Source organism: Dipodomys spectabilis, unplaced genomic scaffold (genome assembly GCF_019054845.1).
Source record: "Dipodomys spectabilis isolate Male_0828 unplaced genomic scaffold, ASM1905484v1 ptg000081l, whole genome shotgun sequence".
Lineage (NCBI taxonomy): Eukaryota > Metazoa > Chordata > Mammalia > Rodentia > Heteromyidae > Dipodomys > Dipodomys spectabilis.
Genome location: NW_024870758.1, coordinates 25,666,230 through 25,681,902, shown reverse-complemented (window position 1 = coordinate 25,681,902; position 15,673 = coordinate 25,666,230). Strand labels below are relative to the sequence as shown.

General features: G+C 44.9%; 1 protein-coding gene across 1 annotated transcript; it reads right to left on the bottom strand.

Annotated features, from left to right (window-relative positions):
* Positions 1–5,893: 5,893 nt before the first annotated feature.
* Tbr1 (T-box brain transcription factor 1) lies at positions 5,894–15,673 on the bottom strand. Its single transcript, XM_042683497.1, has 7 exons — positions 14,726–15,673; positions 13,972–14,126; positions 13,476–13,597; positions 12,791–12,949; positions 11,578–11,639; positions 7,593–8,488; positions 5,894–7,561 (listed from the first exon to the last, which is right to left on the bottom strand). The coding sequence occupies exons 1-6, from the start codon at positions 15,415–15,417 to the stop codon at positions 7,630–7,632; spliced, it is 2,049 nt and encodes a 682-aa protein (XP_042539431.1). The 5' UTR covers positions 15,418–15,673; the 3' UTR covers positions 5,894–7,561; positions 7,593–7,629.

Here is a 15,673-nt window from a genome sequence, read left to right as displayed (position 1 = left end):
AATATTACACTATCTTTTCACAAATATAAAGAGAAACAAGAGAAGAGAAAAATGAGTATTAAGAGATGAACTGATTATAAAACATATAAAAGACATTTTTTAACGTGTCTTGGGGTTAAATAAAAAGAAATACTGTATCTGATGTTTGTCTCAAAAGTCCTAATTGTTTTGAGGAAAGCATAAAAATCCTGATCTTAAAAATGCAAGCTGAGAGTGATAAAAATGGTGACACTGATCAAGATGCATTGTACTAATAACCAGATTTTTTGGAATGGTAATTCCTTTGTACATCTACTTAGAGATAATAAAAATATAATCTTTTTTTAAAAGAATAAAAGCAAACTGATGAGTCAGGCATTAATTTTATAAAGATTCAGGTTGAGGATGGTAGCATGAGAAAAAAAAAAAAGAGTAGGTTAAAAAAAAAGTTGTTGGCAAGGGAGTCAACAAGGGCAAAATGAGTGTCAGAGAGAGCAGAGTTGGAGGAGGAAGGAACAAATTTGTTGAGGAGGAAGTCAGTATGTTTCTTTGACTTTCTCTACAGGAACAAAGCAGAATGTGTGCATAAATTAAGAGAATGAATCCTAAAGGTGAATACGCTCTAAGAATTATTAAAACACAGTTACTTTTTAAAAATAGCAAATTAAGACAGAGGTACAAAAAGAATTTATTTGAACAAAATCTACAGGATTCAGTATTAAATATACTGTAAGTATATGGAAATGCAAGTCCTCACTATAGTTTCTACTTCCAAGGTGCTGAGTAGTAAACATTGCTATTTTTGGTAAAAACTATATCAAAAATTGTAATTTTTCAATTCAAAGATATCCAGTTATAAAAGTGCTAGCCACCTTTTGAAACATTTTTAATGAAAAATACTGCTTTGGGCTTCAGCAAATTCCCAATTGAGCAAGCTATTTGAAACACTAGAAACATATATGATAATGGAAAGTTCTCATAAAATGTCTGTGTTGGTTGCAGATGGCCTAATCTGAATCCATACAACATCCATGTATATTTTATTCATTGAAGTCCAAGAGTATTATTCTAGGTGGTAGAAATTATTATACACACAGAAACCAAACTAAGACTGTTATCATTTCACAAAATAGTCTATAATGACTAAATTATAAGGGGGGTGCTTTGCTGATTTGTATTTTAGATACAAGTAAAGAAACTATTGTCTCCAAGGGAATATGAAGAAAATGATATCCTAGAGCTCTGAAAAGAATAACTTTTGCTGATAGAAGATAGAAATGTTTGAATGTTCATGAGTATGCAGTCACTAGTCAAATATGGTATTTAAAACACAACACAAACAAATATATCTGAAATACAGTACTGGTGCATTCTATCAACTTTCAAAGGCAAACTTACAATGCCCAGCGATCAGTGACATCAGACCTAGAAATGATGTGGCCTGTATAGCGTGCAGTGAAGTGCGGTGCTCTACTTGTTTGCGATGGTTTTATTTTTCGACTAGTTTTTATCACACTTGGCATGAACAAGGGAACATGTGCTTTGCTAAATTTGAACTTTTAAGATGAAACTGAATTAACTGAGAACCAAAAAATTGCTTCTGAATTTTTCTAAGATTGAAAATGCCTTTCCTTTCATATAAGGAATAGAAAAACAAATTACAAATACATCTTAATGTTTAATTGTGTGTTAGGAAGACCCTATGGTTTGATAACAACATTGTTGGCTTTTTTTAGGCACCTGAAATGATACGGCTCAACTGAAATGTTTTCCCCCCTATTCAGCATACTTCTGCTGGAAGAGATGTACTAAACCTAAACCCAGAAGTCCCTAAGCAGTAAATCTAATATAAGCAAAATTTTTTTTTACTTTTCAACCAGAAAGTGCAGTTAATTTGCCACTTCTTAACACTTAGTATTAACCATTAAAAAACAGATGCAACTCTTGCATTGAAACCTAATCCTATATTCTTTTTCTTTCCTGCTAGTGTTGGAAGAAAATAACTATACTGACTGAAACAATCAAATATTCATAGACATAGTCTTTCCTAGTAAACTCTGTCTGCCTCCTACTGAAGGGTATGCTGCCCTGTTATCCCAGTATAAATGTTTTGTGTATAAAATGAATATCCTGTCATATAAGTATTTTAAAGAGTTGGACTTCAAAATAATTTTAAAATATAACCAAAGGTATAAATTACAGGACATGTTTATAAGAAATCTAGTAATAAGTAATAGGTCAAACAACCTGAAGAATCAGCTTGTGGTACAAGCTTCATTGCATTAATAATGTCACAGTTAGTATGTTTATTAAATTAAATATTACCAGCAAGGGTCTTCTAAATGCCAGGTTCCTAAAACTAGATTACATATTTATTTCAGAGTTAGCATAGTAAGAAGGGAAGCTATCAGTAGAAGGTCTATTAAACCATGTTTTTTTTCCATTGCTTTAATTGAACTATTCAAATCGAATTTTTCACGCCATGCCTTGAACACCGCTGCAAACCATACTGTGGGTGTAAAATACATGCAAGGCGGATATAATTGGCTTAGATGAGGCCAGTGAGTTGTACACCATCAAGTTTACTTTATTGTGAAAGCAGTGGGGTTTTCTTTCAAGTGAATATATTTTTAAGTATGTGACAACCTAACACACAATCTAAAGACAGGAACCAAGATGACACAAAAATCTCAAAGCAGCTGAACCAAACCAAGTACAATGCAATGCCTACACAAAAATCTTGCCTAGTCTGTCTTCTCTAGAAGACTAGACTTATCTTCTTGTTCTGACAAAAACAAAATTTGACTGTAACTTCACTTAGATACAGCTAAGATTCAAAAGTCTCAGCTACCTTTAAAAACAGTCATTTCATAATATTAGGCTAAAATATTACTCATTCAAATATCAAAAATTAGCCAAGTAATTGCCAACATACCAGAGTAAATATTTTAAAAACTAAATTGAATCAGTGAGTTTTACAGTTGCTAAGTACTTCAGACATAAATTTGACTATTGTTGCTGTTTCTTCCCAGGGAATCTAGATAGGTTTGTTTGAATACAGCATAATAGAATTCTACTCATTTCTCTACCCAGTGGCCAATATGCCCTACATGGTTGATAGTGTGCTCTTCCGCTCTCATGCTCTCTCTCTCTCTCTCTCTCTCTCTCTCTCTCTCTCTCTCTCTCTCTCACACACACACACACACACACACACACACACAAATTCTTTGGGAACATATATGGTCTTTTTCAACAAAGCTTTTGTTTCTACCCTGCATTCTAAACAGAAAGTAGAAAATCTTTTAAAGCCTCAGTGCTAAAAAGATAAATATCACTACTCCTTCAAAGAAAAGGGGGCAGTGAGGGGAAGGGTTTAACTTACAAAGCATTAGCAGTAGGATTTGTAAGGCCATACATATAACAGCTAGAACTAAGTTCAGGAGGTTCTGTGTAGACTCTAAATTGCTGTTCATTAAAAGCTTGGGTGATTTAAATTGTTTCTACAAAGGAACAATCTGGTCCAGTAAGTTTCAGCTAGTCCTAGAAAGACCGCTAGTTGCAAGGCCTAGTAATGGAGAGTGCAAGAACCCATCTTACATACTGCCGGGGGCTATGACTCCGGACAGGCCTGCAGCCTGACCTTGGGCTAATACTGAGGCCTGGTCAGCCAAAGCACCGCATGCCCACCTGATAGCAAGGCCAGAAAGCCCGGGCTCAACGACCGGGCAAGACCGAAGCGCGAAGCCCAGGCTCAAAGGCCAGATCACGCCTCCGGAACCACGGGCCCGGCCCAACGCCGAGGGCCTGGGCTTGCTTGTGCCCGGGCCGGCCGAGCAGAAGCCGCCTGCCGCCGCCTCAGCGCGTGGGGTTGGGCGCTCTGACCCGCCTCGGCTCGGCCTGGAAGGTGAAGAGCCGAGGTGCAGCCTCTCCGCGCCCCAGCAGCGCCAGGCGCCCGCCGCACTCAGCCCCCAGGGAGGTTGAAACTGATCTAAGATGGCGCGGAGGGTCGGGACGGCAGCAGAATCCAAAGCTGGCCGTACGAGGGCCTCCCCTTTTCATCTCCTTTCTTCTTCTTCTTTCTATGCTGTGATAAATTAAGCAAGTCTGACCTCAACCCTCACAACTTCTATCCCAACCTGGGCCGCGACCTTTGATTCCCCAGGGGTCTCCCCACTCCAAGCTCGGGTTTCCTTGGAACACAGGGGCAATGTCACCTCACCAGACACCCAAGCCTTCTTGGAAGCCAGGAGGAACGGTGGAGAAGGCGCACCGCCTCCGAGAGAGGCGCGTGGCTGCAAATTTACCTCACGCTGACTCAGTCCACACAGCAGATGGTGGCGGAGCTGCAAGGGAAACGACCTCCCCAATCTTTGTGGGTTTTTTTTTTTAAAGAACTTCCTAATGGCAGCTAAAGCGCGTCTCTGGGTACGAGGCACTCCGTTCCTGTGAAATCTAGGCTCCGTTTCTAAGAGCTTCGTTGACGCACGAGGCTGGGCTTACCAGCGACGCGGCTGCCCCCGAGGGCGGCGGGCCGTGCCACGCCACGCGTCGTGCGCTCCCACGACCAGGCCTCGGGCGCGCCGCCCGGGGCTCCGTCCGACCCCCAACGACCTGTGCGCTCACCCCTTGCCCCGACGACCCCACACCCAGCGACCACGCGGGATTTGGGGGGCCGGGTCGGTGGAGCGCAGCCAAGGTCAGATGTGTGCACCGAGCTACTGAACTCTGAAGCATGCACCGTGTTTTCTACTTTTCGTCCTCTTCGTTAGTTGTTAGATGTGCAGAGGGGACGGGGGTAGGAGTGGGGGGGGGGGGGGGGGAAGGAAACACAAAGGAAAAGCAGTCATCCTCTTTCTGTGCGGCACGCAAAACTCCACGGAACGCCGTCTAGCGGCGGCATCGTCCAGGGAAAGGCAAGTCAGTTTTATCCTAGCTCGAATCTTTTCATTTTAATTGGAATTTTGAAGCCTCTTCACATCTGTCAAACAGCAGAGGGGACCCAGGACCATCTCTAAGCGGTAGTAATTCCGAACCTGAGGCTAACCCAGACTAACTCAAGAAGATTAAACTGTTTTCTGCCCTTTTTTCCCAGAGACAGAAGTACAGAACCCGCTCCTACAGGAGAGGTAAAAGCAAAGCTCTATGGACTGTTCACTAAGACAAAGCGCCCCTTCACCCTCGCACACAGGCAGCTCTCGTTTCTAGATTTGTTCTTAAAGGATGGGGATATGGCCTGGGTGGGACTAGCACAAGGATTCCGCTACAGAAGGGATCATAATAGCCCCCAGACAGTCCTCGAAGCAAGATTTAAACTCAATGCTTGAAAACACCCCACCATGAGTTTCTTCTCAGGGTCCTTCTCCACTCTACCCCTACACATGCTCTGAAACCATCCACTGAAGAAATGCAGGCCATTCTGTACATTAGCTTACAGATTCGCCATTCACCCCCAAGGCCTCCCAGAAAGACCAGAATTGTCAAAAACGTGTGGACAACAGCCTATCTTGACAAGCTTTTAAATGCACTTTACTCTCGCCAACACCTCCAACCTTATTTTGTGAAATCTAAACACATTCCTAATTGTTCAAAACCCTCCTTTTCCCATTCACATTTCCAACTTCAGAGAGAATCAGACATGATGAAGAAAGCATGTGTTTACTTGGGGTGGGGGGGAGAGCAAAGTAAAGAGAAACTCGACTCATAGGGAGCTAAACAAGGGATAATAAATGAGAAAAGGTAGCTCCTAATGGTGCTATCAAACAAAATTAAGGGGGACATAGGAAGTAGTTCTCATTAAACAGACTGCCCATATTATATTGGGGATGGAGTGCCTAGTCTTTCTTAATCCTTAAGAGTAATCAAGCTATAATATCTGAATTATTTTCGAACTGCAAACTGCTTTCAAACACCATAGTTAGCATTTTTACCAGGTTTATTTTACTTGTTATACACAGACAATACAAACAAGCAAAAAAACAAAACGTTTCTCAATGGGGTGTGTACTTGTATAAATTATTCAGTTCACAGACAAAACGAAACAAATATAAAAATCACAACATTTGATTTACAGAAGAGCCAAAATATACACACGTTTAGACCCTGAATTCCTATTAGGAAATATCCCCCCCGTGGACTGGAATCTAGATTGAAATATTGTGTATGATGCATATTTCACATTAGTTTTAAAGTACAAAAAGTATAGGTTTGCTACACAACATTAGAAATCCTACTAATCTATTTCCAGGGGGATTAATGTGCCTTATCAAATGTAACAAGACTTAGAGGGGGAAAAAATCAGTCTTAACTTGCATTAATGCTAGTATTTTCCCAAGGAAGTCAAATTGCAGCTGTTTCTAAGTGGCAAGGGGGGATTGTTTTCAAAACTAAAATGCAGTAAAATATACAACTCACACAATTCATCTTCACTAGACTACACTATAGTTACCAACAATTCAGTCATCTATATCATTAGTAGAGTATTCATTACAAAGATTTACAGCATATAAAGGTGGAAGGGGTACTGAAAAGATATTCAGAAACAGTTTGTCAGCATATTTGGCACCTGCACAGACCAGTAATGGATTTGGCACTTTGGGGAAAAACAAATAAGGCAAAATAATATTGCTGATGTCGAGCTATTCTATTTAGAAGGAAGGGAGGAAAACATACAACTCCAGTTAACTTTGCTTTGCAGGCATCATGCCACTTAAGTCGACTTGCCTATGGACAGACACCTATCTTTCACAGGTGTTTGGGTAAGTTTCTCCTTAGCTATGTGTGTGCATTAGGGCACATATTTCATGCAACGCGTTGAGGAGAAGTGAGAAAGCCATCACTATGGAGTATTTCATGTTTCCAGAGCTTCTTCAAATATTTTTAATATCTCACAAGAAAATGAAGAGAGAGGGGACAGAAAAGGAAAGAATGGGAAGAGAAAGAAACGCAACGAAAGGGAAGGAAAGGACTAAAAAAGTTAAGCATGAACTGGTTTTGTGCCTTGACAATGAGAATAAAAACTAGCCATTCGTTACAATAAATTAACACTATATACAATCATTTCACAGGCTTTGTTCCACTAAAATTATTCACATCCCTACCATCCATCCATCCATCCATCCACTCGGGGATAAGAAAGGACGCGCTGGGTGGGTCCAGATTCTAGAGTCAACTCCTATGGTTAATGGGGAGGCCAAGACACGGAAGGACGGAAGGACGGGTCGGAATCGCTGCTGCCCCAGAGGACTGCCCAGGTCTCCTAAAGATGAAGAGTTTTAGTCCAAGAAAGAGAAAGAGGGAGAAAAGGAGAGGGGAAAGAGGACTGTTAGGAGGATAACTTCACAGAAGAAAACTAAGTTGGGAAACCAAAAGGTTTACAGCAAAGTTGAAGGTCAGCTGAGCTAATGGCAGAGTTGGCTGTGTCAATAATAATAATAATAATAATAGAAAGGGGGAAAGGTTAAAATCATAGTGTGAGACCTGCACATATTCGCTGCAGACGGTCATCCAGGGGCAAAGAAAATGAGAGGGTTCGCAACGTGGGGCCTGGGGAAGAGGAGCGAGGGGAGAGCGGTGGGGGGCCTGGCTGGGGGCTCGGCGGGGCGCGCGACCCAGACGGGCAGGCGGGCAGGCGGGCGGGCGGGCAGGGGCGGCCTAGCTGTGCGAGTAGAAGCCATAGTAGCCGCCAATGTCCTTGGCGCAGTTCTTCTCACAGTCCCGCTGGGCCAGCACCTCGCTCTTGAGTGGGGACGAGCTCTCCGACACTGGCGTGTCTGCCGGCGAGATCCGCCTCCGCTTGGCCTGCTCGTAAATCCCCGAGTCGCTCGAGTCGATGGACTTGATGGAGGAGGGCGTCTCGATCCAGCTGGAGTCGGACAGGTCCTTAGGCTTGGCGTCCTCGGCGGCGCCGGGCGGCAGCGGCGAGCGCTCGGCGGCCAGGCCCTCGGCCTCCTCGCCCAGGTAGGGGTTGGCGCCGGCCATGCGCGCGGCGGCCGCGGCGCTGTTGGGCCAGCAGGGCAGCACGGAGCCCGACTTGGCGCCGCAGTACTGCGGGGGGCTGCGCGCGCCCCAGCCCGACGGGTCGGCGTAGTAGCCGAGCGGGCGGCCCGTGCAGCCGGCGGCCTGCAGCGGCAGCGCCTTCACACCCGCCGCCGCGTACGACAGCAGCGTGGCCGCATTGCCCGCGAAGTCCGTGGCGGTGTCGTAGGCCGAGGCCGCGAAGTCCAGCCGGTTGTTGGCGGGTGTCACAAACCAGCGCTGCGGCGACGGCGCGCCGGGGTCCTCGGCCTGCTGCGGGGACAGCAGCCCGTTGGTGTGCGGGACGCTGCGGTCCGTCCCCGGCCCGGGGCCCGCGCCTGCACCCGGGTGGAAGCGGGCCTTGGCGTAGTTGCTCACGAACTGGTCCTGCAGGAAAGAGCCAGCCATGGCGTAGCGGGCGCCAGGGACAATCTGCGAGCGCGGAGAGTCGTTAGGCGAAGGGGTCAGACGGTCCATGTCGCAGCCCGTGTAGATCCTGTGGGGAAGGGAGAAAAAGAGAACCGAGGGGTGGCGCGGAGGCCCCTTAGGGTGCAGAAGGGAGAGCCACCTGCATTTTCCACCCTCCCACCTAGCATCTGGGAACTTGCACTTGCCCTACAGGAGACATACCAGCAAAGGTCATCCACCATCCCCAGCCTAAATCCCGGAGTTCACACCAACTTGTCTATGCAGCAACCTGAACAGGTCTCGAAGCTATAGTCTCCCCTCTGCCCTGGGGCTCTCCATAAATGTACTGGGCACAATGAGACAGGACCACCGCAAGGGCCTCTCATCCTGCTTCTCCAGCGAATGTATACACAGGATGACGATTACCCAGCGACCAAGGTGTATTTGCCCAGTGGGCCTCTCCTCTGTGGTGAAATTCTGAGCGAAATTTCTCAAGAAAAGTACCCAATCTCTTCACCCTTTTAAGACTTCATGCGTCCATTTGATTGTTTGTTAAGGTGATTCCTCACCACCTCTATCTAGATAGTTTAGATGCAAATCCCTAGGGAATACATGAGCAGTTGGGGAGGGGGTTCGCACAAATTCAGACAGTAATCAAAGACTGGCCTTCAATGGCCTTCTGAATCCTGAGAATTTCTGCTGGAAATCTCCAAGGTACTTTTTGTCTATTGTTTCCCTCTTACATGCGCCTTTAATCCTTACCTCTACCAACACAAACAAGAACTACATGAAACAATACACATCAATTGAATTCTTTAAAAAAAAAAATGTTCTTTCCCTAATCTTCTCTACCCAGTTTTTGATACATTACTGGCAAAAAAAAAAAAAAAAAAACTTGAGATAAACTCTTAAAGTACATAAATCACCACTAATAACAACCTACCACTAATAACAACTAGCCTTTACACAGCTTAAATGTGTCTCTAGGACTGTACAGACAAGAACTTATTTACAGATGGCACACACAGACTTGTTTAACTCACATAAGTATTCCTATCATCCCACTTTATTTATGAGGAAACTGAGCAAAGGGAAGTTAAATAAGTTGCCCAATAACTGAATTTCCTTAAGTAAAGATTAATTTTAGGGCCTGGGCCTAGAAGGTCCTATAGAATTGAGAAGGAGCCTATGAGCTGGATGAAGATTATGAGGACTTCCTCATTCCCATACACACATGCCTCCCTTTTTATTTTGCTCACACATACATGTTTCAATCTTGAGTCAACAGACTGTTTGAAGGAGAGCCTGTGTTATTAGGCCTTATTCCTTTGGGGAAGAAAATGGCCAAGACACTTCTTAGTACCCCCTGAACTCCTCCCTATTTCACCCAGATCCATTCTTGCCCATCTCACTAGCATGAAGAGGGAAAGGGAGTGTCACCCTTCAGTAGCCCCTAAAAACCTAAGGTACCCTTTTAAAAGGTAAAGAAGATTTTTATGAAAACATGCATTGTGACTTAGAAAGGGGAAGTGGCTTTTCCAACAGAAGCATCCATGGAGGGGAGGTGGGGCAGGTGAGAATTGTTGTGACTGCTCAGGTGCATTATGTCTACTGTACAAAATTTCCCTCCTGAAATCTAATTCCAATTGCAAATAAGAGAAGTGAAAGAAGGCAGTAAGGGAACATAACTAGCAAGGTACAAATAATCTCTTCTGTTTACCACCACAATGTGTTTTTAAAATGATTTTTTAAAAAGCAGTTTGCAAAAGATACAGTTTAGATGCCCATCCAGGTCCCAAGCCACTTGGGATTACTGAGCTGATTTGTGCAAAATAAAATGCTTTTGAGCAGATGTTTGTAACAGAATCAAAAGCTCAAAATCTATAGGACTCCCCTCCAATATCTCTGTTCCCTTGGGCCATATTCTTTCAACAGAGTTGGGCCCCCTTTTTAGGTTATGAGAACTAGAGGATCATATTGATGAGAATTGCTTCCTTTGAAGTACTTTTGGGAGACAAATAGATTGCACACAAAATCAGTTTCTTCTACAATATCAAGAGAGGGGGTGGGTATCTGCCTGGAGATCAAATAGAGGCAGCCACCTATGTCTTTTCCAACACATTTAATCTAGTCCTACCCCAAAACAGCTTCAACTTTTTAGTTCAATCCCAAGCACTTGATACAAGCCATGAAATTGAAATGTATATACCTTTCTCTTTTATAGTCAGAAAAATGGGAGAACTCCCACATTACCAATTGAGATTTTTCTACATACTACTATCTGAACTTTTAGGCCCTATGTACGTATAACCGTATAACCTGCCATGAGTGAGAATCCAATCCCAGAACCAAAAGCATTTATTTTACACCTACTGCTGCCCCAAAGAACAGCCTTGGGCTAAAAAAGAAAGAAAGAAAGAAAGAAAGAAAGAAAGAGAGAAAGAAAGAAAGAAAGAAAGAAAGAAAGAAAGAAAGAAAGAAAGAAAGAAAGAAAGAAAAAAGATAAAGATGGATAATAGAGGCCTGAGGAAAGGGAACCAACATATTTAATTAAAACATAGAAATGAGGAGGTATATTTTTTTCCTTTCAAACCTTATAAATAATACACAGCAATAGCATCTTAGTCCTTCCAAGAGCCTAAAATGACTTTAAGAACAGTTCTGCTCATGAACTTGCCTGTGGTACATGCACATTTAAAAATTCAGTCCATAGTAAACTTGCACAGGAAATGCTAATACACAAAACTTGGAAATGGGTAAATAAATGTCACATATGCCAAGGAGACTGTAACAACTGCCAGAGCCACATGCACTTGCAGGCAGAATTGCCCGTTTCAGACACAGACAATCTGAGCTGAGCATCTGCAGCATTACATACAACACCCGCACCCAGGGCAGCTCCCCAGCCAGCCAGCCAGCCCCAGAGGCCTGCCAACAACTTGGAAATTCACAGAAAAACCGAAAAGAGGTGGAGGAAACCTTTGACCCAAACCACACAAATACCAAGCCATAAGGTGGGGGTGGGAGACCAAAAAGAAAAAAAGCAAGAAAGGATGCATTTCAAACCATTCTATCCTCACATATTTTAACTTCCAAAAGTCTTGAATACAACAGTCCACCCTTGAGCTAAAGGCCAACTCAACAATTATTCAAGAAGGAATATGCAAAATTACTTACGTGTCATAATTATCTCGGAATCCCTTTGCAAAGGGGTTGTGGTCTATTTTCAGTTGTGTAATCTGAAGAATCAAAAAAAGGATGGTTGTGATTTCAATTTTACACAGGAAAGTTCTTTTTATTTTTTATTTTTGAGAATATATAGTCTACCACGTTTTACTGGGGCTTAAGGCTTGTAGTTCTGTCGGGTTTCCCTAATAAAATATTCAGAGAACAGATGGAAAGGAAAAAACAAGAAAGTATCATGAAAGTTCTGAGAAACATGTTTAAATTAATGACACCCTAAAACTAAAGTATTGCTTTTAATTAACTCTCCTTAAACAAACATTTTAAAATTAAGTCTCATTTTAAAATGCTTGTTACACACAATGCACTTACTTAGACAAAAATTGTTCAAGAACTTGAGTTTATTGTTAAATATTTCCATTATGAAATGTTTCACCATATTTTAAGAAGTTGGCCAAGTCTGATTTACAACTTGAGAAGTCAACAAATTGCATCATAAAATAAGGTTTGATCTAAAATAACGTGTTTTCGTTTCTGATATTTTTAAGAACACAGAAACACAAGAAACTTATCACTTCTAGAAAGTCCAATCAGCTATTAAAATCATGTTTTGGTGAACATGCAAATACCAAACAAGCTCAAGTGATAGACTCCCCCCCCCAGCCCCTCCCAGATCCCAGTAGTTTGATTTAATATAGTTTTCACATATATAAATGTGCATTTTTGAGGCCCCTCAACAGTGTTGCTTGCCATTTCAACCATAATTTCTTAGCTTTTTTTTTTTTAAAAAAAGAATAATTTAGATGCCAAAGCAGGCCAAAAGTAAAACTAAGCCGGGGCAGGAGGGTGGGGGTGGGGCAGGGGGAATCTTCTCGTTTCCTAAAGGAAAGAGGGGAAAGAGAAAGAAAAAAGGAAGGAAGGGAGGGAGGGAGGGAGGGAAGGAGGGAGGAAGGGAGGACAGACTATCTGTACTAGTTGGAGGACCAAATTAAAACTCTCAAAAGAAGAGGCCCCAGAAATCCTGGCCAACTCACAGGTGGTCCAAGTGACAAATCGGAAGCATTAGCCCCTAACCTAAGCTCAGCAGAGCCAGCTGTTGCTGCTGTTAGCTGGGCTAGTATGAAGCCCAAGAGAGCCAGAGGATACGGAGGGTGCGGGACGCGAGCGCGCTGGCCCCGCAGCTCGCCCATCCCCTAGGCCTGCTTACATCGGTGTTCTGGTAGGCGGTGACAGCGATGAACTGAGTCTCGGGGAAAGTGAATGTCTGCACGCGGCCCGGCTGGCTGGTGTCCTCCGTACCATCTTCGTTCACTTCCACCACATGCAGGCGGGGCTGGTACTTGTGCAGGGATTGTAAAACCACCATCTGTCCAGCGAAGAGAAAGGAGAGCGCCGGGCTGTTTACGTCCGGCCGCTCGCCCAGGGCCGGGTGAGCTAAAGTGGAGCCTGTCGCCCCAGGTAACTGTTTTGGGGACTGGCGTCACTGGTGACCAGCTGTCTAGGACAGACTGATGGTCCTCGCACCTCTCCCGAGCCAGGGTGCTCCGGCCACCGGAGGAAAAGCAGCCGGCTGCTGCGAAGCCTCGGGCCCTCCGCTTCCTCCTTTAAGGAGGAACAAAGATCTCACTCCACCTGCAGCTCTGGTGGATTTCCTTCCCCGGACCAGTCACTATTTGTCCTTGGGAAGGTTCAGTTCTGGTATTAAGCCAGGATGGGGGCCGAGGAGAACAACCTCATAAACCTAGTAGAATTTGAGAGGTTGGAAATCGCATTTTAAAAGTCTCTAATGAAGCAAAGAAACTGCCCAGTTTTTGCGTGCTGCTTTGAACTGTGTGTGGGGTGGGGGAGACGGAAACAGAGACCCCGAAAGACAAGCGCTTGGAACCACTGACCTGCCCATTGTTGTTTGAAGCTCCTTTGTTGTTCGTAAGTTTTAATTTTCCAAAAGAAATTTCTTGGCGCATCCAGTGAGCCCCAGTATTAGGAGAATCCGGATGCATATAGACCCGATTTCCTAGAGAAAGAAATACGTTCTTTGCATATGCCCCCTGGCACTGCCCAGTCCCAACTCCTCACAACACAGCACACACACACACACACACACACACACACACACACACACACACCTTAGTCTATTGTGAGGCCCATTAACTGGGGTTTTTTGAGGCTGTACTTTCTTCCTATTAACTGGGGATGATTAAAATAGCTTTTGCATAATCCTCCCCCTTCTTGCTGCCTCTGTCTGTCTGTCCCCTTATCCCCCGCGTCTCCTTTAAGGAGTCATTGGCCGATCGTTTTAAAAGTCGCTCGAACCAGTCCACAAAGGCTTTAATTAATCATTCTCACCTAAATAAGTGTCAAGGAAACGTGTTAATTGGAAGGACTTGCCTTGCACATTGGTGTCCGCTTTGCCGCAAGGAACCCATTTGCCTCCTTGAAACCTCCAGTGATTGGGATCGGCCAAAATCACATCCACAAAAATATTGTAATGAGCCGTGGGATCGAGACCAGAAATGTTAAAACTTAAAAAAGGAAACATGCGCCTATTCAAATGAAGAGGGGAGAGAAAACGGGGGGGGGGAGAAAATAAATGTTAAAGATAAAATGCAAGAAGCGGGGCGCCAGATAGCAAAGCAAAACTTGTTCTCACAGTAGATGAACGAATGTTTGCTAATCTAGAAAAGAGACGGTGGGAGAGGGCAAATGAAGTGGGGCCAAAGTCGGGGAGAACAGCAAACAAGCTGTAGTGGACACTCGGCAGGTTCCCCTCAGCTCGCAGTGGAAAGCGCTCTAGGGCGACCTGCGTCTTCACCTGTCCGAAAAAAGACCGGTGTCGAAGCGTCCCTCCCTTCGCTCGGCAGCAAGCCGCGGCTCCTCTTCCTCTTTTCTCCCCTTTCTCCCGCCACTTACTGGCTCTCGGAAAGCGTTTCTCCGGAGAGCTCTCTCCCTCTTAACCTCCCCGAGGTGGTAATCCCTTCCACGCTTCCCCTATCCAAAAACCAGCCAACTCCAGGGCGCATCTGAGCGCCATCCATTCTGCTCCCGACCCCCCAAAAATCGCTGCTGCGGCGGCGGTCACAACCTGGGTGTGCTTGCCCCGGGTCATGCCTGGAGCAGCTGCAGCCAAGAATGGAAGCATTACCTTCCCTGTTTGGTGATGATCATCTCCGTCTGGTGCCGGTGAAATTTCAGCCAAAGCGGCCTGTTGCACAGATACACCTGTGCTTTGCCTGGCACCAATCCGGGCTGGGTAGAGGAGAACTGGTAGAACGGGGCTCCTTGGTAGGAGTGGCCGTATTGCTGTGGGTAGGGGTATCCCGCCGTGGGGTAGCCCTGCGGTGAGGAGTTGGACAGGAGGCTGTTGTAAGCTCCATTGGTGATGACCGGATGGTGGGCCATGTAGCGACTGGGGCTGCCGATGGAGAAGGCGGGGTGCGCCGGTCCGTGCTGGCCGGGGTACGGGAACATGGCACTGGGAGCAGTGGCCGCAGACTGTGGCTGGCTGGACTGAGAGAGGAGGTAGCGATCTGCAGCAGAGCCATCGAAACTGTGACGAAGCTCAGAGACCCCGTCCAAGACAGGAGAGAGTTTACTTCTCTGGACGTCCCCTGGTGAGTCCTTGGAGTCAGGAAAATTGTCTGTATCTGACTGATTCGTCATCCCCCTGGTAATTTTTTTCAAAGGTGAACTTCTCTCCAGGTTGTCAGTGGTCGAGATAATGGGATGATCGTGCAAGACAAGCTCAGATCCGCCTGAATGTGGGTAGCTGCTGCTCACATTGAGAAATTTCTTGGAGAGCATGATAGAAGGAGAAAGGCAATGCTCCAGCTGCATAGCTCTAGAACCTGAACACTCACCCTCCCGTCCCTGGTTTTTAAAGTCCTATTTATCATAAACTAGAAATCCACAGACCCCCTCACTAGACAGAAAGCACTTCAACCAGCAAATGCTTCTCAAAGGTTTGATTTACTTTTTTTTTTCCCTGGGAGAAGAGATTGGCCAATTGACACTATGCAGCAATCAGAAAAGGCTCACTTTTGATCTTGCTGCTTATGCAGCCGATGAAACGGCTCCTGCCATTGGTTAACTG